Source organism: Cherax quadricarinatus, chromosome 5 (assembly GCF_038502225.1).
Source record: "Cherax quadricarinatus isolate ZL_2023a chromosome 5, ASM3850222v1, whole genome shotgun sequence".
Lineage (NCBI taxonomy): Eukaryota > Metazoa > Arthropoda > Malacostraca > Decapoda > Parastacidae > Cherax > Cherax quadricarinatus.
Window position 1 is genome coordinate 48,793 of NC_091296.1, and position 22,722 is coordinate 71,514.

The following is a 22,722-nucleotide window of genomic DNA, read 5'->3' on the forward strand; positions in this document are numbered from 1 at the left end:
AGAACGTATGTCTATGGAGACAAAAAAAAAGGAATATACCAGGGTATACTGGTACCAACATTTATATTGAGGTCCGAAGTATAATGAACGTCGCAGCGAGGAGGAGGTTGCAGGCAGTGGAGATGCTGTTTCTGAGAGTAATGTGTGCTGTGAATATTATGCAGAGAATTAGGAATGTAGAAATTTGATAATAGTGTTGTGTTAGCGGAAATATAATTCGGATGGCTGAGGAAGGGTTGTTAATGTGGTCCCGACGTTTAGAGACGATGGAGTAGAATAGGATGAGCAAGAGGGTATTTAAATATGGGGTGGAAGGAAGGAAAGGGGACGTTCGGGAAATGAGTGAATTGAAAAGTCAGGTATGAAGAAGGTTTTAAGTGGTAGAGGCTTGGGCACTCAGCAGGCATATGTGATTTTGAGGATCAGATATATATATATATATATATATATATATATATATATATATATATATATATATATATATATATATATATATATATATATATATATATATATATATGTGTGTGTGTGTGTGTGCATACAAGAAGAACGTGAACAAAAGAAACGAAAAATAAAAGTAAGATAGATAATTAGGAAGACACTTGACAATTTACACAAATTACATTAAGGCAGGTAATTATCGCCTCGGGCAGATAATGTCGCTCTTTGTAAGTGAAGAGTCGTGTGTTGACATGGCAGGCAGTCAGGTTTGATCCAAGTGAGGGGAAAGAAGCTCCAAATCCTTGAATCAAAAGTCATTCACAAGCAACTAGACACACCCTTCGACGGATCAGAATAATAATAGATCAGGCCAGTTACTTAGAGAATACAGTAGGTTACCGAGAGACAATGCAGCAGGTCAGTTACTTAGAGCGCTGAAGATACACATGGCAGCAAAGCACAACAGCAGGAGGCCCACCATCACTCCAAAGAGGTACAGAAACATTCTGTTCACCTTCTTGGCCTTCAGACTGACTGGAATATTTCCATTGTAATCTTTCCTACCCATAAAAGAACTGGAAGCTCCCGCAGTGCCACCAGCAACTCTTGTACTTGCCGGGACTTTGTTGGGAACCTTCTTGTTACGAGAGTCCTCTCTGCCTCTCCGGCATAACCCCTCTTTATCCACTACTTCTTTGGTTTTCCCATCAAGGCTAGGGTATCCATACCAAGCCATGGCGTTCTTCTGAGACCTGGATACTACCGGCACCACCAGTGACACTCCCTTCAACGTCTCCTCCTCCTCCTGAGACCGCAAGCGGAGGACTTCGATGTACACAAGAGCGACCATGATGACGAAGTCTTTGGCGATGAGGACGATGAACCACACGTCGATGAGCTTCAGGTAAGAGGTCTTGGGTATGCTCTGACTGGTCTGTGTGAAGAAGGTGGCCAGCACCAGCAGTGATGTTAACGACACCATGATGCGATCCTGTCAAGGGCAATAATACAGAGTGGGCAATTTATTTCCTGATATTATGAAATGCAATAATCTTAAGGTTACAAATACTGTAATAATTTATGTTCTAGTTTTGAGCGTGAGAGATATCAACAATATAAATTTTTAAATAATAATAATAATAATAATAATTATTATTATTATTATTATTATTATTATTATTATTATTATTATTATTATTATTATTATTATTATTATGACAACTAGTGAGAGGCAGGCGCCCACCCACCTGGAAGTCAGAGATGTGAAAGAAGAAACACAGCCAGCATATGATCACCAGCAGGATGCAAGGGAGGAAGGTGTTCCCTATATAGTAGCCATACTGGTTCCTGAAGTAGAGCTCAACCTGTAAGTGATAACACTTAAAAGAACACACTATGGCATGCTTGTCACAGCTGCTGAACCATTATGACAGAATTACGGAGGCACTGGAAGACGACCAAAACGCAGATGTGATTTACACAGATTTTTCAAAGGCATTTGACAAATGTGATCATGGAATGATAGCGCACAAAATGCAGGCCATGGGCATGACGGGGAAGGTAGGCAGATGGATTTTCGGGTTCCTAACACACAGAACACAAAAAAATAGCAGTAAAAACAGATCGAGATCCAGCATCAGCGAGGTCAAAAGCTCAGTGCCCCAAGGCACTGTCCTGGCACCTCTGCTGTTTCTCATCCTCATAGCAGACATAGATATAAACACCTGGCACACTTTTGTATCATCATTTACAGATGACACTAAAATAAGAATGAAAGTCAGTACGGTAGAGGACACTGAAAAAGTACAGGAAGACATAAGCAGGGTTTTCCAGTGGGCAGTGGAGAACAACATGACGTTTAGTGGTGATAAGTTCCAGCTGATTAGGTATGGAAAGAATGAAGAACTCAAAAGGAACACTATATACAAAACTCAAGAGGGTCACCAAATAGAACTTAAGGAACACGTAAAAGACCTAGGAATAATTATGTCAGCTGATCTTTCTTTTAAAGACCATAACAAGACAAAGATCACGACAGCCAGGAAGATGACTGGGTGGGTATTGAGAACTTTCAAAACAAGGGAAATAATGAGGGAGCTAGTGCTCCCTCATTTAGAATATTGCTCAGTGCTGGCGACTCCGTCCAAAGCAGGAGAAATATCAGAGCTGTAACAAATACAAAGATCGTTTACTGCTCACATTGAGCCATTAAAGCACCTAAATTACTGGGAACGTCTTCAAGTCTTGAACATGTACTCACTGGAGCGGAGAAGAGAAAAATACATGATAATATATACCTTGAAAGTACTCGAGGGTCTGGTCACAAATTTGCACACTGCCACAACAACATACTGGAGTGAGAGATTTGGGAGGGAGTGTAAAATAAACCCAGTGAGGAGCAGGGGTGCGGTGGTGACAACAAGGGAACACTGTATCAACATCCGGGGTCCCAGACTATTCAATATCTTACCAGAAGATATCAGAAACACTGCTGAAACAAGTGTAGAAGCCTTCAGGAGGAAACTGTACAAGTATCTTCACCAGGTGCCAGCTCAACCAGGCTGTGATGGATATGTGGGGCAGCGGGCCTCCAGCAGCAACAGACCAGGCAAGCACCAGACGAGCCTGGCCCATGGCCGGGCTCCGAGAGTAGTGAAACTCTCGAAACTCTTCAAAGGTATATCAAAGGTAAGGTAAAGGTACGGTATGCAAAAAGTACATTACAATTTATTCGGTGTACGTACGTGCACACTTCCATATGGGCTGCCTCCCAACCAGCGAACCAGGTGCTAAGGGTTTAACGATTATTAAGGTACCCGTCGTTAAATCAGTACCTTGGTTCATTATCCAATCACAGGCAAGCTCGTCAAGTGCTGAGGCGATATGGTTCAGTGGTTTACTTGCGGTCAGCCTTTGCCAGACGCCTGCCAGCTGGTTTTTGCTTTTGCCATTCTGTCACCGTGACATATATACATGTATATACCTGGCAAATTATACCTGATAAAGGAAATACTGTACAAGTTATAGTCTATCTGCTGAGTTTGTTTTGCTTCAAATTACGACCAGGTCACAGGACATTTATTACCTGTGTATGTAATACACAGTGTGAGCTAGCCAGTTCTTGAAGAAGAGCCTTACCTGCAAGTAAGATATGAGACTTGCACGGTAAGTCTGTTATCTGAAGTGTTAGTTGTAAATAACAACAGCCAGACTTGTAAATGAACACTCTGATTACAAAGACAGTCATGTGAATTATGAGAGAGAGAAAGAGAGTGAGAGAGAGAGAGAGAGAGAGAGAGAGAGAGAGAGAGAGAGAGAGAGAGAGAGAGAGAGAGAGAGAGAGAGAGAGAGAGAGAGAGAGAGAGAGAACTGTAATGTAAGTTACCCTGACCTCCACGTAGCTAACTTCACTTAGAGTATAGTAAGAACACTTCTCCGAGACGAGGCTGTATTCCAGCAACTGACGTGTGCCCAGGAAATGTACTCCGGTCCCGTCCTGCAAGCAAATACATATATGGAAGAAGCAGGAAATAACACTTGTTTTTGTCGACACGAAAGTTGTTTATCAGAAACGTAAAGCTGCAGTCGTTTTAAAATCTAAAAAAAAAAAAAATCACACTGCTTGGCTAGGTAAAAATGGGTTTTGAAGTCACTCTTATCGCTGTAGATATCATAAAGCAGCACTCGGGCGCTTGATCTATGCTCTACCACGCATATCGTCTAGACAGGAAATTCGTAACGTATTAAAACTGATAAGAGTAGGCCTATTCAACTCCAAAAAAAACTATAAATCTTGCCTATTTTATTATTATCATTATTATTATTATTATTATTATTATTATTATTATAGATTATTCATTACAAAGATTATTCATTATGACATCTGATATATTAAATAGGGATAATCTTAACAACGTTTCGACAGGTTAATAAATAAGACACTTTCGCAATATTTGGGTATCTTTATTCTGGAAATATTTCACCACACAGTGACTTCTTCAGTCCAATGCAGAAAGGGGAGGACTTTGAGGTAATCAGTCCCTCAGGCTCAGTCCCACAGCCTGAGGCTGAGTGACTGAGGAACACCATGAACCCGCCTGTGATCTATTTTACAGTTACAGGAACGTCTTGAACCGGCCAGCATCTTGAATGCCACCTGGTGGCAAAAGCTCTCACTTCACACGCTGAGGGTTCGGGTTCGATTCCCGGCGAGGGTAGAGACATTGAGCGTGTTTCCTTACACCTATTATCCATGGTCACCATCATTAAAATAAGTACCTGGGTGTTAGTCGACCGGTGTGGGTCGCATCCTGGGGAACAAAACTGACCTAATTTGCGGGAAATGCTCAGCATAACAAGAGGCTTTCTATATAGTAGTATGTCATTGATGTCAACTATGATCTGTATACCTTGTACATATACTTGTAGAAATAAATTTATTATTATTATTATTATTATTACTATTATTGTTATTATTATTATTATCATTATTATTGTTATTATCTTACAGTTACAGGAACGCCTTAAAATGCAACTAATCCCATTACTTTCACAAAAACGCTAAGGATCCTCCAGCAATCCAACTCACCTTCACAAGAACGCCGAGATCCTTGGAGACGTCTTGCAAGCGGTAAATAATGGAACAAAGTTGCTTGTCGAACGGATAAAGCTGGAGTCTGAAGTGGCACTTGAAGGTTAAACTCGATTCCTCGTGATGAATCAACACATTCTCCCCCCCGCTGTATACAGTGTCTGAACGAAGCATCATTGTCACTAACTTTATTATTATTGTTGGTAGTAATAGTGATGGAAGTCATATTTTTAGTATAGTATTATTATTGTTATTCTTGGTAGTGTTAATCTACTAACCTTCGCGAATTATGTGGTCATCGTCTGGTAGAGGTCGTGAGGTCCTGTTAATGAAGACTGCCTCCGTCTGTATCTGCTGCTGCGCGACGCTGTGCGTGCCGTCTGCGATAGCCAGCGTCGGCGTCCACACATCCTTCACCTCCTTCACCTTGTTAGCCCGGAAGTTCTGCTGAAGGTTGTTAAACTTGAGTCTGCGATCTTTCCATTTGAGTTCGAGGGTGGAGTCGATGCTGATAGTGAAGGAGGCGAGATTGAACTCCCTGACTGAGGTGATGTTGAGGGAGAAGAGGATAGGGACGGGGCTGGAGAGGAGTGTTGGGGGAGGCAGGGATGGAGAGTAGCCCACAGGGACCTGGACGACGTTACAATTCATCTCGTCGCTCTGGTCGCCACACTCAATGCTGAGGTCACAACGACTGGTCTTGGAGATACAAGTGCCGTCGTCACACGTGTACTCGTCGCTGCTGCAGGAGGTGAGAAGCAGCTGCACCTGTTGATGACATCAATGGCATCTGTGGCCGCAGTGATCGTCATAACGTTAACAATAAGTTATCAACGGTCAATGTAACATAAGATAAAACTATCAACATGTTCCTCTTTAAGCGCACTCTTTATTTTGTTAATTAAAATCAAGGCATTAAAATTGTACCTGAATAAATATTGTGCAATACACTTACAAACAGGCGATGTTAACAATGAAAATCTTTAGCCTAGATCTTTCGCACTTTCGTGCGTCATCAGAAGCTATGCAGTGTTGCAAGACAGCAACAGATAGGAAGGGAAATTCTTTGAAGCAAGGCAGAAGGTATCAGTGGCAGCCTTTGTCACAGACTTAGACTGCTTTCCCTCAGAGAATTTCCCCTCCTATCTGTTGCTGTCTTGCAACATTACATAGCTCCTGATGACGCACGAGAGTGCGAAAGATCTAGAGCCAAAGAATTTCATCCGCATGTAGCTTGTTTTGCACGTAATGCTGTACATTATTATTGCTCTTATTATATTCATGAAAACTGCTAAATCAGTATAGGTCCCTGAGCAGACAGTGACGCACGCTGTAAGGGGCCTTTGATGCTAGTAAAGGCTTCTTGTGATAAGGAATTGATATCACCCTTCCCTTCTTCAAATCATGTCTCATTATCTCTCATTTCCAAGTACTTATGACTCTTACAGATTAAACGTTATCCCACGAACACAGTAACATGAAGGAGGTGACATATCAGATGCCCATGGGTTGAAAGTCTGATTAATTTAGTAGTCACTAACCTCGTGCTTACATTATTGTCGTCATGGCCAGAAAAGTAATAGCTAAAGGGGGTGTAACAAGATGCGGCAGGACTCACCTCCTCTTGCAAGCACCTGTCGCCGTGCACTCTCCAGGTGTGAACTCCCACAGGGTATTCACCTTTCCACCGGGAGAGCATAACAGCCGAGACTTCATCGTACACTCTGCTCCTCATAACCCATGAGCCGTTCTCTTTGCGAATCATTATATGCTTCATCCCATCTAAGATAAGCTCGAAGTTCTCGTTGTCACGAAAGGAGAAGCTGCGATCTAAAGTCGAGTCCTCACAGAGTCCTCGCAGCCTCATCGTAGGATAGCTGGTAAAGTTACATACGATGCAAGTTTCTATATCACATGGGCACGCAGCCCATTGGTAAGGCCTGTGCGTCACAGCGGCTATGCACTGGAACTCCGGCGAGACTGTTGTATATTCTTTGATGAAGGGATGCCACGTTACTGGAGTCTTGTCTGAGAGTTTGAGCCACTGCTGGGTCGTTAGGTTTCCCTTGGAGCCCATCCAAAAGAGATGCGTCCAGATGTTGTGGCACTGTTCCTTGTAACTCACGAACTTGTCGAAGAAGTAAGCGTTAGTCTGGTTGTCCTCGGGGAGGATGAGGCTTCCATGCAGCTTACTACACCAGGAGTACGCGTGCTGGAAAATCGTCTTCTCGGAGAAGAAAAGATAGAACCCGGTAATGTGACCAGAGCAGATCTCTCCCAAGGACATGTTGCGCATCGTGGTAGGTCCCCTCGCCTTCAGCGCCCCGTTTTCTAGATTTATCAACGGCTGTTTCAGCTCGGGTACGTCTCTACAGTTTAGCAGTTCAACTATCTGTGAGTGTTCCAAAGCGATGTCGTAAATCCTGTAGTCGCCGACTTCACCATCTAGGGTCTCCTGTATGATAAAGTCGCCCTGCAGAGAGTACAGCTTCTGGCCGACGACTAAACGACCTCCTCCACGAATCTTCAGTTGTTCCACACCTCCATGTTCTGACTTGGACGGCTCCAGGTGTATAAGGTAGTCCTACAAGCCATTAGAACAATATCTTGTGTAAGTATAGCATTGGGATTCGAACCTGACTGATTTACTGAAACCCAGCTGACCTGCAGGAGCCCTTATGATATACTGGAACCCTACTTCTCTACTGGAGCCTGACTGACCTATTCGAGCCCTGATGATCAATACATATTCATGTGTAATTTTTGATGAGAGTAACAACTAAAATAAATAACTCGTGTTAAGCGCTAAACCCACGTGGGCCACTCAGCTCAAAACGTGGTGGAGGCTCGATCCTCCGTCTGCTGAGCACCAAACAGACGCCCTTCTTATTGTACTAACATGGATGTGAGAGCAACAAAAAGTTTAGGAAATAAAAAGGGAGAGAGTATTAAATGAATGTATTTAGATATTTGGGAGTGGACACGTCAGCAGATAAATCTGAGAGACGAGGTGAAGCAAGAAACAGATAAGGGGAGAAAAGAGGATAGGTGGTGTTTTTAGGTATCTGAGGGAAAATGGAATTGTATCTCTATAGTGTGGTCATAGCAAGTAGCAAATCCATCAAGGTCCTCCCCAGAACCATCAGTTTACATAATCCCTGGTGGAGGCTGTGATGTGGTGTACGTCGGGGAAACAACACCAAGCCTGTATTAACGCGGGTAGAATTACCAACAGTAAGTTAGGTAAAAGGACACAAGTGCAAAGTTAGGAATTACTACTAGCAGCATAGGCCAGTAGGCCTAATACAGTGTTTGTGTTATACCTCACCCTGATATCTTTACCATTGTGCCCTTGTAATATATGTGTTGCACCTACATTTTCGCTCCTGGAGAGCCAAAAATATGTGCAGTGTCTCATTAGTTACTGAACATATCACCAGTAATTCTACCAATATTGTTACACACATTTGTCTTAATATTGGAGGCTGAGAACAAAACGAGGATGGGGAGGGGGGGTGGAATGCCATATTCTTATAGATCAAAGGGATGGTAATGCCTTGTTTCTCAATAGTAATATGGACATTTCTAATTGCTAAATTTTTAGTTACATGACGACCCACTCAGTTAAGAGAGAGATTCTGCTGGAAGGAAGGATAGAGATTCTGCTGGAAAGAAGGCTACAGATTCTGCTGGAAGGAAGGATAGAGATTCTGCTGGAAAGAAGGCTACAGATTCTGCTGGAAGGAAGGATAGAGATTCTGTAGATGAATGGTTCAGAGAACCGACATGTTGATAAATTAGACACATGTGCAACTCTTGGGTATCTTTATTGAGGAAACGTTATTCTATTCAAGATTGATGGACTGAACACATCGACTCAAGGTTGAGGGACTGATTACCTCATTCTCCTCCTGTTCTTCAAGTTTCTCCTACGTATGGACTGATGAAGCCACTGTGTGGCGAAACGTTTCCTCAATAAAGATACCCAAGAGTTGCACATGTGTCTAATTTATCGATAGAGATTCTGCTGGAAGGAAGGTTATAGATTCTGCTGGAAGGAAGGCTAGATATTCTGCTGGAAGGAAGCTAGAGATTCTGCTGGAAGGAAGGCTACAGATTCTGATGGAAGGAAGGCTACAGATTCTGCTGGAAGGAAGGCTACAGATTCTGATGGAAGGAAGGCTACAGATTCTGTTGGAAGGAAGGCTGGAGATTCTGCTGGAAGGAAGGCTGGAGATTCTGCTGGAAGGAAGGCTGGAGATTCTGCTGGAAGGAAGGCTAGAAATTCTGCTGGAAGGAAGGAAGGCTAGAAATTCTGCTGGAAGCTAGAAATTCTGCTGAAAGGAAAGCTAGAGATTCTGCTGGAAGGATGCTAGAGATTCTGGTAGAAGGAAGGCTACAGAATCTGCTGGAAGGAAGGCTAAGGAAGGCTATAGATTCTGCTGGAAGGAAGGCTACAGATTCTGCTGGAAAAAAGGCTACAGATTCTGCTGGAAGGAAGGCTAGATATTCTGCTGGAAGGAAGGCTATAGATTCTGCTGGAAGGAAGGCTATAGATTCTGCTGGAAGGAAGGCTACAGATTCTGCTGGAAGGAAGGCTATAGATTCTGCTGGAAGGAAGGCTGTAGATTCTGCTGGAAGGAAGGCTACAGATTCTGCTGGAAGGAAGGCTGTAGATTCTGCTGGAAGGAAGGCTACAGATTCTGCTGGAAGGAAGGCTACAGATTCTGCTGGAAGGAAGGCTACAGATTCTGCTGGAAGGAAGGCTACAGATTCTGCTGGAAGGAAGCTAGAGACTCCAGGATGCCGCCAGTTATATACCTCATTAACACATTCAAATGTAAAAGAAAATTACTCATGAACTAAACTATTTTCCCATTAAAAAAGGAAGGTTAACTCTGCATGGATCATACATTTAAAAGTTTAAACACCTGTCTGTAAAAAGAAATGTCTGTACACATCATTTGCGTTTTGTTACACACTAACTGGAAAAAACACTACATACATGAGTGAAGCTGATAGGAGGTGGAAAATACGGTGGAGATAAGATCACTCAGATTAAGTTTGTCTTATCAACTCAACGAGGCAAACCTCGTGAGATAAAAATAATATCACATGCCAAGGTTCAAATCTTCAAATCTTGAGCTTTGTTAAAAATAGGAAGACTGAGCTGATGTTTAAGAGAGAAAGTCACTTGAGAAAAAGAGAGAATACCTACCAGATCATCGTAGATCACTCGCAAGAGACCAGCCTCCAGGTCTAGAGAGACGGAGATATGTTGCCAGACGAACATTTTCCTGTTGAACCTGAGTGACTGGGACACACGACCATCACAGCAATAGAAATGCATCATTTTCTTTTTGGTCACCAACTCTGTGGAGGAGGAGAAGTAAGAGGAGTAAGAGGAGAAGTAAGAGGAGTAAGAGGAGAAGTAAGAGGAGTAAGAGGAGAAGTAAGAGGAGTAAGAGGAGAAGTAAGAGGAGTAAGAGTTTTTAGTTAGTTTAATATGTTTATTATGCACCCCATACCCATCCTGTGGGCGGTAGTCAAAAGATTACAGAGGTACATAATTGGTCCAGGGACTGGACTCCAAAGTTTTGATAGCTGAGCAAGTTACAGAGGTAATGAACTCACAATTTACAAAGGTAATGAACTCACAATTTACAAAGGTAATGAACTCCAGGTAAGTCTGGTCACAATCATGACAAGTTACAAAGGTATTTACAGATTACAGAGGTACGTAATGGGTCCAGGGACTGGGCCCCCAAAGTTTTGATAGCTGAACTAGGTACAAAGGTAATGAGCTCACAAGTTACAAAGGTAATGAATTCTGTAGAATGGTTACTTACGTTTATACTTTGGCTACAATCATGAACAAATTATAGAGTAATGAGCAATTCACACTTCCACACCCGGTCACAACTGTAATGAGTTATTGGTGCAAATATTGATTGTTGAGTCACACACACCACACACACACACACACACACACACACACACACACACACACACACACACACACACACACACACACACACACACACACACACACACACACACACACACACACACACACACACACACACACACACACACACACACACTTTAGTTTAATATCTTTATGCACCCCATACCCATCCTGTGGGCGGTAGTCAAAAGATTACAAAGGTACATAATGGGTCCAGTGACTGGACCCCAAAGTTATGACAGCTGAACTAGTTACAAAGGTAATGAACTCCAGGTAGATCTGGTCACTAATCATGGCAAGTTACAGAGGTAATGAATCAGCTTCACTCCTATACATGGAAATAAAGGAAATAAAGGCGCAGGTAAAAGAGAAGTCTCTACCTGTTTCTTTCTTGCCACTCGTCGGCTTTTGTCATTGTTTACTATGGAGGAGCGGAGTAATGTGAAGGGCAGCGCATATAATTATTGCAATAGTAATATGTTTTTATATACTGTAATGGTGTTCTCTCTCTCTCTCTCTCTCTATCTCTCTCTCTCTCTCTCTCTCTCTCTCTCTCTCTCTCTCTCTCTCTCTCTCTCTCTCTCTCTCTCTCTCTCTCTCTCTAATTCAGAACTGCTTCTTAATCACTTTTTCTCCGGCAGGAGGGGATAAAGGGGCAGGGGAGAGAGACCCAAGATAATCACAATTTGTACATCATCTACTCGAGTACAGTACTTCATACGACAATCGTTCGCCTCCTCCCTCCCCTCCGGGGGTTCACCTGCCAACCCCCCGGGGGTTCACCTCCCTTCCCCCTTCAGGATTCAACCTCCACCAGAGTTCAAGCATAATCTAGGCTCGTATCAAGGCTCTCCACCACTGCTGATATGGTAAAATACGCTACTGGCTCTGTGCTCAGGGAGTCTCCCTACCATGACGATTAGTAACTACTACTACTGCTGCTGCTGTCTGTTGCTACTGCTGCTGCTGTCTGTTGCTACTGCTGCTGCTGCTGTCTGTTGCTACTGCTGCTGCTGCTGTCTGTTGCTACTGCTACTGCTGCTGTCTGTTGCTACTGCTGCTGCTGCTGTCTGTTGCTACTGCTGCTGCTGCTGTCTGTTGCTACTGCTGCTGCTGCTGTCTGTTGCTACTGCTACTGCTGCTGTCTGTTGCTACTGCTGCTGCTGCTGTCTGTTGCTACTGCTGCTGCTGCTGTCTGTTGCTACTGCTGCTGCTGCTGTCTGTTGCTACTGCTACTGCCTGTTGCTACTGCTACTGCTGCTGTCTGTTGCTACTGCTGCTGCTGTCTGTTGCTACTGCTGCTGCTGTCTGTTGCTACTGCTGCTGCTGTCTGTTGCTACTGCTGCTGCTGTCTGTTGCTACTGCTGCTGCTGTCTGTTGCTACTGCTGCTGCTGTCTGTTGCTACTGCTGCTGCTGCTGTCTGTTGCTACTGCTGCTGCTGTCTGTTGCTACTGCTGCTGCTATCTGTTGCTACTGCTGCTGCTGTCTGTTGCTACTGCTGCTGCTGTCTGTTACTACTGCTGCTGCTGTCTGTTGCTACTGCTGCTGCTGTCTGTTACTACTGCTGCTGCTGTCTGTTGCTACTGCTGCTGCTGTCTGTTACTACTGCTGCAGCTGCTGCTACTTTTGTTGTTGCCACTGCTGCTGCTACTACTACAGCTGTTGCTACTGTTGCTGTTGTTGCTGTTGCCATTATTTCTGTTGTAGGATAACTTGATAAAGAAAACACTTTCACTGTCACTCGTTCAATCTTTGTCTTACAAGAAGCATGCTGAAGATACAGAAGAAGTGACTCCTCAGACCTGCAAGATTCCCACCCCTCCTTCAGGGTGCAGGCGCTGTGCTTTTCACCTCCAGGATTCAAGTGCGGATAACCGGTGTCCCTGAATCCCTTTCATGAATGTTACCTTTCTCACACTCCAACAGCACGTCAAATCCTGAAAAACGCCTTCCCCCGACTCACTCCTGTCTAATATGCTCACACAAGCCTGTTGGATGTCAAAGTCCCCAGCACTCAAAACTTCCTTTTACCCCCATTGCTAGGACGACCCCTAGGACGCCCTTCTTAGGACGACTGCTAGGAAGCCATTCCTAGCGTGACCCCCAGGACGTCTTTCCTACAATGACCCCTAGGATGTCCTTCCTAGCATGACCCCTAGGACTTCCTTCTAACATGACTCCTAGGACGTCCTTCCTAGCATAATCCCTACTCCTCCTGCTTTCCACTCCAAATTTATAAATCTATTTTTCTCCATCCGTTCTAAATGTCCAAACTAATCCAACAAACCCTCCTCAGCCCTTTAAATAATAGTCGCTGCAGCTCCACACCTCCCAGTCTCCGGTCCCCAAATTCTCTGCATAATAGCCACCCCGCCACCCCGCCACCCCGCACACACACTGTCCTCACATACATCCCCCACTGCCACTAGCCTCTTCCTCGCTGCAACATTAAAAACCCATGCTTCATAACCATACTATAAATATATATATATATATATATATATATATATATATATATATATATATATATATATATATATATATATATATATATATATATATATATATATATATATATATATATATATATATATATATATATATATATATATATATATATGTGTGTGTGTGTGTGTGTGTGTGTGTGTTTTCCTTGTTTACACGCTCTTATCGGTTGGTACTTGATATTATTATTTATAAATTAAGTTGTAATCTACTCACCAAAAAATATTTCTTCGTTATTGCCTGGGACAGCGTAGGTGAGTAGCGGGATGTGGGAGGTGACTCTCCGTAGGCGCAGGTGAAATACCAGCGTCACCTGCCCAAAACCAGAAAACTAATTATAATTCAAGGGGAAGTTGTTTGTCACCTAAAGTACTTATCACCTGGTGTTATCTGCACCTAGTTACTGGCTCAGGTGAAGTACCTGTCACCAGGTGTTATCTGCACCTAGTTACTGGCTCAGGTGAAGTACCTGTCACCAGGTGTTATCTGCACCTAGTTACTGGCTCAGGTGAAGTACCTGTCACCAGGTGTTATCTGCACCTAGTTACTGGCTCAGGTGAAGTACCTGTCACCAGGTGTTATCTGCACCTAGTTACTGGCTCAGGTGAAGTACCTGTCACCAGATGTTATCTGCACCTGGTTACTGGCTCAGGTGAAGTACCTGTCACCAGGTGTTATCTGCACCTGGTTACTGGCTCAGGTGAAGTACCTGTCACCAGGTGTTATCTGCACCTAGTTACTGGCTCAGGTGAAGTACCTGTCAACAGTTGTTATCTGCACCTGGTTACTGGCTCAGGTGAAGTACCTGTCACCAGGTGTTATCTGCACCTGGTTACTGGCTCAGGTGAAGTACCTGTCACCAGGTGTTATCTGCACCTAGTTACTGGCTCAGGTGAAGTACCTGTCACCAGGTGTTATCTGCACCTAGTTACTGGCTCAGGTGAAGTACCTGTCACCAGATGTTATCTGCACCTGGTTACTGGCTCAGGTGAAGTACCTGTCACCAGGTGTTATCTGCACCTAGTTACTGGCTCAGGTGAAGTACCTGTCACCAGGTGTTATCTGCACCTAGTTACTGGCTCAGGTGAAGTACCTGTCACCAGATGTTATCTGCACCTGGTTACTGGCTCAGGTGAAGTACCTGTCACCAGGTGTTATCTGCACCTGGTTACTGGCTCAGGTGAAGTACCTGTCACCAGGTGTTATCTGCACCTGGTTACTGGCTCAGGTGAAGTACCTGTCACCAGATGTTATCTGCACCTGGTTACTGGCTCAGGTGAAGTACCTGTCACCAGATGTTATCTGCACCTGGTTACTGGCTCAGGTGAAGTACCTGTCACCAGATGTTATCTGCACCTAGTTACTGGCTCAGGTGAAGTACCTGTCACCAGGTGTTATCTGCACCTGGTTACTGGCTCAGGTGAAGTACCTGTCACCAGGTGTTATCTGCACCTAGTTACTGGCTCAGGTGAAGTACCTGTCACCAGGTGTTATCTGCACCTAGTTACTGGCTCAGGTGAAGTACCTGTCACCAGGTGTTATCTGCACCTAGTTACTGGCTCAGGTGAAGTACCTGTCACCAGGTGTTATCTGCACCTAGTTACTGGCTCAGGTGAAGTACCTGTCACCAGGTGTTATCTGCACCTAGTTACTGGCTCAGGTGAAGTACCTGTCACCAGGTGTTATCTGCACCTAGTTACTGGCTCAGGTGAAGCACCTGTGACTGTGACAAGTTTAATGGCCCTTAGTTACTGAAGGGCTCTTGATCAGAGGAAGTTGATCTGTCTTTCCCTCCTGCATGCTCTTGATGACCCTGACAGGTTTAGAGCATCCCCCGATTATGATGATAATTATAATAACAATAAGAAGAAGAATTTTAATAATAATTATAATTATAAAAAATAATAATAATAATAAAATATAAAATAATAATAATATTGTTATGAAATAATAATAATTATTATTATTATAATAATTATTATTATTATAATTATAATAATAATTATGATTATAATCATAATAATAATTATAAAATAATAATAATAATTCACAAGAAAATTCTAATTATATTATAATATTCGTTGGGAAGCAATAAACCCGTAAGGGATCATGCCATGCAAAACATAAGAACATAAGAACGAAGGAGCACTGTTGGGAGTTTGTTCCATTCATCCACAACTCTATTACCAAACCAGTACTTTCCTATATCCTTCCTGAATCTGAATTTCTCCAACTTAAAACCATTGCTGCGAGTCCTGTCTAGGCTAGATATTTTCAGCACACTATTTACATCCCCTTTATTTATTCCTGTCTTCCATTTATACACCTCAATCATATCCCCCCTAATTCTACGTCTTTCTAGAGAGTGCAGTTTCAGGGCCCTTAGTCTATCCTCATAGGGAAGGTTTCTGATACATGGGATCAACTTTGTCATCCTCCTTTGTACATTTTCCAGAGAATTTATATCCATTCTGTAATACGGTGACCAAAACTGTGCAGCATAATCTAAATGAGGCCTAACCAAGGATGTATAGAGTTGAAGAACAACCTGAGGACTCCTATTATTTATGCTTCTTGATATGAAGCCAAGGATTCTATTAGCTTTATTGCGAACACTTATGCACTGTTGTCTTGGTTTCAGATTACTGCTAACCAGAACTCCTAAATCTTTTTCGCAATCCGTAATATTAAGATCTACATTATTTAGTTTATATGTGGCATGGTTATTGTCCTGTCCAACATTTAGAACTTTGCATTTGTCTATATTAAACTGCATCTGCCACTTCTCCGACCACTGCATCAGTCTATTCAAATCTTCCTGGAGTGCTCGAATGTCCTCGTCAGAATGAATTCGACGGCCTATTTTGGTGTCATCGGCAAACTTGCCGATGTCGCTTTTTATGCCCTCATCTATGTCGTTTATGTAGATTGTGAACAGCAGGGGGCCCAACACTGACCCCTGTGGAACACCGCTCGTGACGCTTCCCCACTCTGATTTCTCCCCATTTATGCAAACTCTCTGCTGCCTATTTGTCAACCATGCCTCTATCCAGGAAAAAATTTCTCCTCCTATTCCATGTGCTTTAATTTTCCTCAATAGTCTCTGATGTGGGACCCTGTCAAAAGCCTTACTGAAGTCCATATACACAATATCATATTCATTACCATGATCTACCTCCTCAAATACCTTAGTGAAAAAAGTTAATAAATTCGTAAGGCAGGAACGCCCCTTTGTAAAACCATGCTGAGATTCGTTGATTAATTTATGCTTTTCAAGGTGGCTACGAACTACCTCGGCAATTATTGATTCCATAAATTTTCCCACTATGGAGGTTAGGCTTATTGGTCTATAGTTCGAAGCTAAGGACCTGTCACCTGTTTTGAAAATAGGTATCACATTTGCCATTTTCCACTTATCTGGCACCATGCCAGTTTGTAGTGATATGTTGAAAAGATTAGCCAAAGGTGTGCTAAGCTCCTCTTTACATTCCTTTAGAACCCTTGCATACAGTTCATCAGGGCCTGGGGATTTGTTAGGTTTTAATTTATCTATTTGCCTAAGGACCATGTCACTTGTGACCCTAATAGTGCACAGTTTATTATCGTCCTGTTCTACATAATTTATCATTACTGGAATATCGCTGGTATCCTCCTGTGTAAAAACTGAGAGGAAGTATGTGTTAAAAATTTTACACATTTCCTTATCACTGTCAGTGAGCTGACCCGAGGAACTTTTGAGTGGGCCTATCTTGTCCCTGATCTTACTTCTGTATACCTGAAAGAATCCTTTTGGGTTAGTCTTCGATTCTCTTGCAACTTTAACCTCATAATCTCTTTTTGCTTTTCTAATTCCCTTTTTTATTTCTCTCTTTAACTGAATATATCGATTTCTCAATTGCCCCTCTCCTCTTTTGATTTGCCTAAATATGCCTCTCTTTTGACCAATCAGATATTTTAATCTATTGTTCATCCATTTAGGATCATCCTGGAGTGCTCTAATGTTCTCATTAGAATGACTTGGACGGCCTATTTTGGTGTCATCAGCAAATTTGCTTATGTCACTATTTATTCCCTCATCTATGTAGTTTATGTAGATTGTGAGCAACAAGGGGCCCAACACTGACCATTGAGGAACACCGCCTGTGACGTGCCCCCATTCTGATTTCTCCCCATTTATGCAGACTCTCTGCTGCTTATTCATCAGCCATGCCTCTACCCAGGAAAAAATTTCTCCTCCTATTCCGTGTGCCTTAGGTTTTCTCAACAGCCTCTGATGTGGAACTCTAGCGAACGCCTTACTGAAGTTCATATACACAATATCATATTCATTATCAAATACCTTAGTGTAGAAAGTTAGTAAATCGTAAGACAAGAACGCCCCTTTGTAAAACCGTGTTGAGATTCATTAATCAATTTATGCCTATCAAGATAGCTACAAATTGCTTCGGCAATTATTGATTCCATAAATTTTCCCACTATGGAGGTAAGGCTTATTGGTCTATAGTTCGAAGCCAATGACCTGTCACCTGCCTTGTAAATAGGTATTACATTTGCCATTTTCCACTTGTCTGGCACTATGCCAGTTTGTAGTGATATATTGAAAAGATTAGCCAAAGGTATGCTAAGTTCCTCTTTACATTCCTTTAACAGCCTTACAAACAGTTTATCAGGGCCTCGGGATTTGTCAGGTTTTAATTACACTATTTGTCTGAGGACCATGTCACTAGTTCCCCTAATCGTGCATAGTTTATTATCGTCCTGTTCTACTTAATTTATTATTTCTGGAATTTCGCTAGTATCTTCCTGAGTAAAAACTGAAAGGAAGTAGGTATTGAAAAGTTCACACATTTCCTTATCCCTGTCAGTGATCTGACCAGAGTTACTCTTAAGTGGACCAATCTTGTCTCTAATCTTACTTCTGTATACCTGAAAGAATCTTTTTGAGTTAGTCTTCGAATCCCTTGCGACTTTAGCCTCATAATCCCTTTTTGCTTTTCGTATTCCTTTTTTTATTTCTCTCTTTAATTGAATATATTGATTTCTTAACTGCCCATCCCCTCTTTTGATACGCCTATATATGCCTCTCTTTTGACCAATGAGATGTTTTAATTTATTGTTCATCCAAAGTGATAGTGCACCACATTGTTCATCCAATTGGGATCATTTTTGTTAGATCTAACTTCCCTACTCGGAACAAAAGTTGTCTGGAAATACGTCATATTGGCAACCAACTCTACCTACCTGACCCATAGTAAGGTCATCTTAATTTAGCCCACCCAGATAATTTCTTATACTCATGAAGTCGGCCAAGCGAAAATCTGGGACAGAGACTTGATTGCGGTTATCTGGGTAATTCCATGATATATTGAAACTAAGTGATTTGTGATCACTTTCCCCAAGCTCATCACTAACCTCAAGATTATTAACTGGTGATTCTATGTTGGCAAGAACCAAGGCAAGCAGATTGTTTCCTCTAGTTGATTCTGTCACAAACCATGTTAAAAAGCAATCCTGAACTGTATCAAGAAAGTCACTAGACTCAAGATTTCCTGTCACAGTGTTCCAATCAATTTGTCTAAAGTTAAAATCTCCCATTAACACAACATTTTCATATCTAAACGTCTTATGAATTTCGTCCAATACCAGCCCACCACACTCCCTATCAAGGTTTGGGGTCCTATAAATCACACCCAAAATTAATTTTTCACGATCTTCGAGAAACTGTAGCCAAATAAATTCTGTGTCCTATGTTTCTGATCTTACAACATGTCTAAGACAGCAATTTAAATTTGCTCTAACCTACATCGCCACTCCACCCCCCTTCCTGTTGACCCTGTCAGTGTGGAATAGTTTATAACCCTGTATGTTGCATTCAGAAAGCATTTCTCTATCTTTCAGGTTGAACCAGGTCTCTGTTGTACCAATAATATCTATATTACCTGCAGCTGCAAGTAATTTTAAATCATCTATCTTATTTCTTAGACGTATATATATATATATATATATATATATATATATATATATATATATATATATATATATATATATATATATATATATATATATATATATATATATATATATATATATATATATATATATATATACGCGTATACTTAGCAGGTATAATTGAGGTATAATCACTGTACCTGTGTGAGTGTAGGTAGGCCTCCTAGACCAGTATCCAGGTAGCTGTCTACTGTCACCTTGTCTGACATCTGGAACTTCGCCACACCTACTGTCCTCTCACCTAATGCCACACAAATGTTAACAAAAATATTATTATTATTATTATTATTATTATTATTATTATTATTATTATTATTATTGTTGTTGTTGTTGTTGTTGTTGTTGTTGTTATTGCTGTTATTATTATTATTATTATTATTATTATTATTATTATTATTATTGTTGTTGTTGTTCATGGGGAAATGCTAAACCCGTAGGAATCACACAGCGCCTGGGCAATGGAAGCTTATCTGATTTGATCGAAGGAGAAGTCGAGTATCTCCAATTCCTTGTATCAAGAGCCCCTCCTCTTTCCATGAAGAACCAATCAGCTGCCAGGGTAAACAAAGATGGCGTTACTCTTGCCTACCCAGTCGTGAAGCTTCGGTTGATTTAACATCGTTAAATACTTAACTCCGTTTATTATTGGAGATTAAGGTTAATATCGTTGTTGTGGCGGAGTTAATAGCCTAGAAACTATTGTAAAAGCAATATTGGGTCAGGGGAGGGGGGTTGCGTATGAGGTCACGGGTAACTTGTCGGCCATACTGGACGTGAAGCAGTGTTGACAGCTCTGTGAAGTCGTAAATGATCTCTGTCTCTTCCAGTTCTGATATATCTCCCTCCTGCGCTGATATATCTCTCCCCTGCGTTGATATATCTCCCCCTGCGTTGATATATCTCCCCCTGCGTTGATATATCTCCCCCTGCGTTGATATATCTCCCCCTGCGTTGATATATCTCCCCCTGCGTTGATATATCTCCCCCTGCGTTGATATATCTCCCCCCCCTGCGCTGAACGGGGCAGTCAACAATGAACAATATTCTAGCGAGAGAACACAAGCGATTTGAATAGTGTCACCATTGGTACTCTTTCCCGTATTAATTGTAAATATAGCTTCAAGTGGATAATAGACTGAGTGTTAAATATTCACATCAGTTGACAGATGGAGAGATAATTACTTATAATGTATACACTGGTGGATACTTGACTCTATATATTAAAAATTAATAATAATAATAATAATAATAATAATAATAATAATAATAATAATAATAATAATAATAATAATAATAATAATAATAATGTTTATTTTTACAAGTACATGATACAACTTATACAGACCATAGCTGACATTAATGATATACTGTAAAGAAAGCCCCTGGTTATGCAGAGCATTTCGGACAACTTGAGTTAATTTTGTCCCCAGGATGAGACCCACACCAGTTGGCTAACACCCAGGTGCCTACCTACTGCTAGGTGAACAGGGACAACAAGTGTCTTAAGGAAACACGCTCCAGTGTTTCCACTCATACCGGGGATCCGGACAAATGCTGGAAAACAAAAAAGGCTTTATCAGATACTTGATATAGTCTGTTGTATATGAATCCTCGTGTTAAATAAACAGGTTAAATAAACAGTGTTAAATAAACAGGTATAGCACAAGCTGTGCTTGTGCTATACCTGTTTTTACCATCAGCTCACCTCTTCTGTGGGATACTGACTACTGTTGTACTGTTAGGTAAAAGGACACAAGTGCAATTAACGTGACATTTTATTGTGGCAACGTTTCGCTCACCAGGAGTTTCGTCAAGCTGTCTCGGCTTGTATTGCCCCTACCCCATAGGCATACAGGCATGCATCAACACTTTTGTGGGTTCCCCTGTGTAGGGAGAGATGTTCAGTACCTCGTTGCGTAGTGAGCAACACACTGAACAACTCATGTTCTCGCTGAGTCACTTCCAGTGTGGCTGACAGGTGGAGATCATTGGACTGCTAAACCTTCATCAGCAGATGACCTTCAGTTGGACCAAAGTCATATTGTACCTCCTTAATTTCCGTCCAATCTAGGCATAACCAAGGAAAGAAAAGGCCAAGGAAAGGAAGCGCTAAACAATCCTAGTTATATGTTAGTCGACTAAGTGTGAGCCTCATCCTGGGAAGAGCTCAGGACCCCCACTGGACAAAACACTGGACAAAAAAACCCACTGGACAAAACATCACATTGCTTGGCTTTCTTGGGTTCTCCTGACACATAAATCAGCACAAGTCTAGTTATTATTGACTGGGTACTAAATGTAAACATTGGAATAGAGGGGTAACTCAGGCGCTTCCAAATAAATCCATCAGCCGGAGGACACATTTACATTGCGACATATAAATTTTAAAATTTCATTATATAAACACACATTACCTTCATGATGTTTATATATGTGATCTATCGATATGCTCGGGGGCGTAAAACAATCGATAAATGCAGTTCTCCATTGGTGAAATTTGCACTGAATTAAGTGAAAAAAAATCGTGGAAGCGCGTGTGTATTGCGTATTTATATTCCAAATAAAATTCTCGCAAGTATGAAATGGCAGTATAAAAGTGTGTTGAAGGCTTGTAAAGTGTGGATAGAATGTGTTATCATAGCGGGTGAGGAGAAGGAATAATGGGGCTGATGGAGTCAGTTTAACACATCGACTCTTCTCGACTTACTTTTCCTGTATTTTTAAAGACAAGTTGAAATATGTATCAATGTGAACATTAAAATGGTATAAAATACCGACAGGTTGTTAGGTAAGACACATATGCAACAGTTAGGTATCTTTATTTCGAAACGTTTCGCCTACACAGTAGGCTTCTTCAGTCAAGTACAGAAAAGTTGATAAAGATACCTAACTGTTGCATATGTGTCTTACCTAACAACCTGTCGGTATTTTATACCATTTTAATGTTCACTCTGTCAGACACTGCAACACAAGGGTATCTTGGTACAGACCTGAAATCAACTTGGACAACTTCTACTAGTGAGAACGGCTGGATTTGAGAGGGACCTGACCTTCCAACGACAACATTCTTACCTCTACTAGTGACCTACATCTCACCTCCTGGCGCTATATAAGGCTCCATCCTGTCGCTTCAACTCCATATTGTTTCAGACTATGGAACAATACTCTTCTCCAGACTGAGGGACTGACGACCTCAAAACTTCAAGG

At 41.8% G+C, this 22,722-nt stretch overlaps 1 protein-coding gene across 1 annotated transcript in view; it reads right to left on the bottom strand.

Moving 5' to 3' along the window:
* Positions 1-540: 540 nt before the first annotated feature.
* LOC128684702 (uncharacterized) overlaps positions 541-22,722 on the bottom strand; it is a 53,491-nt gene continuing 31,309 nt past the window's right edge. The window contains exons 2-10 of the mRNA XM_070104465.1: positions 18,919-18,989; positions 10,251-10,565; positions 9,515-9,853; positions 6,651-7,616; positions 5,311-5,800; positions 5,030-5,193; positions 3,833-3,937; positions 1,689-1,805; positions 541-1,432 (exon numbers count right to left, since the gene is read on the bottom strand). Of these exons, the coding sequence (XP_069960566.1) occupies positions 860-1,432; positions 1,689-1,805; positions 3,833-3,937; positions 5,030-5,193; positions 5,311-5,800; positions 6,651-7,616; positions 9,515-9,853; positions 10,251-10,565; positions 18,919-18,989 (3,140 nt within the window). The 3' untranslated portion in view covers positions 541-859. The remainder of the gene's footprint in view (positions 1,433-1,688; positions 1,806-3,832; positions 3,938-5,029; positions 5,194-5,310; positions 5,801-6,650; positions 7,617-9,514; positions 9,854-10,250; positions 10,566-18,918; positions 18,990-22,722) is intronic.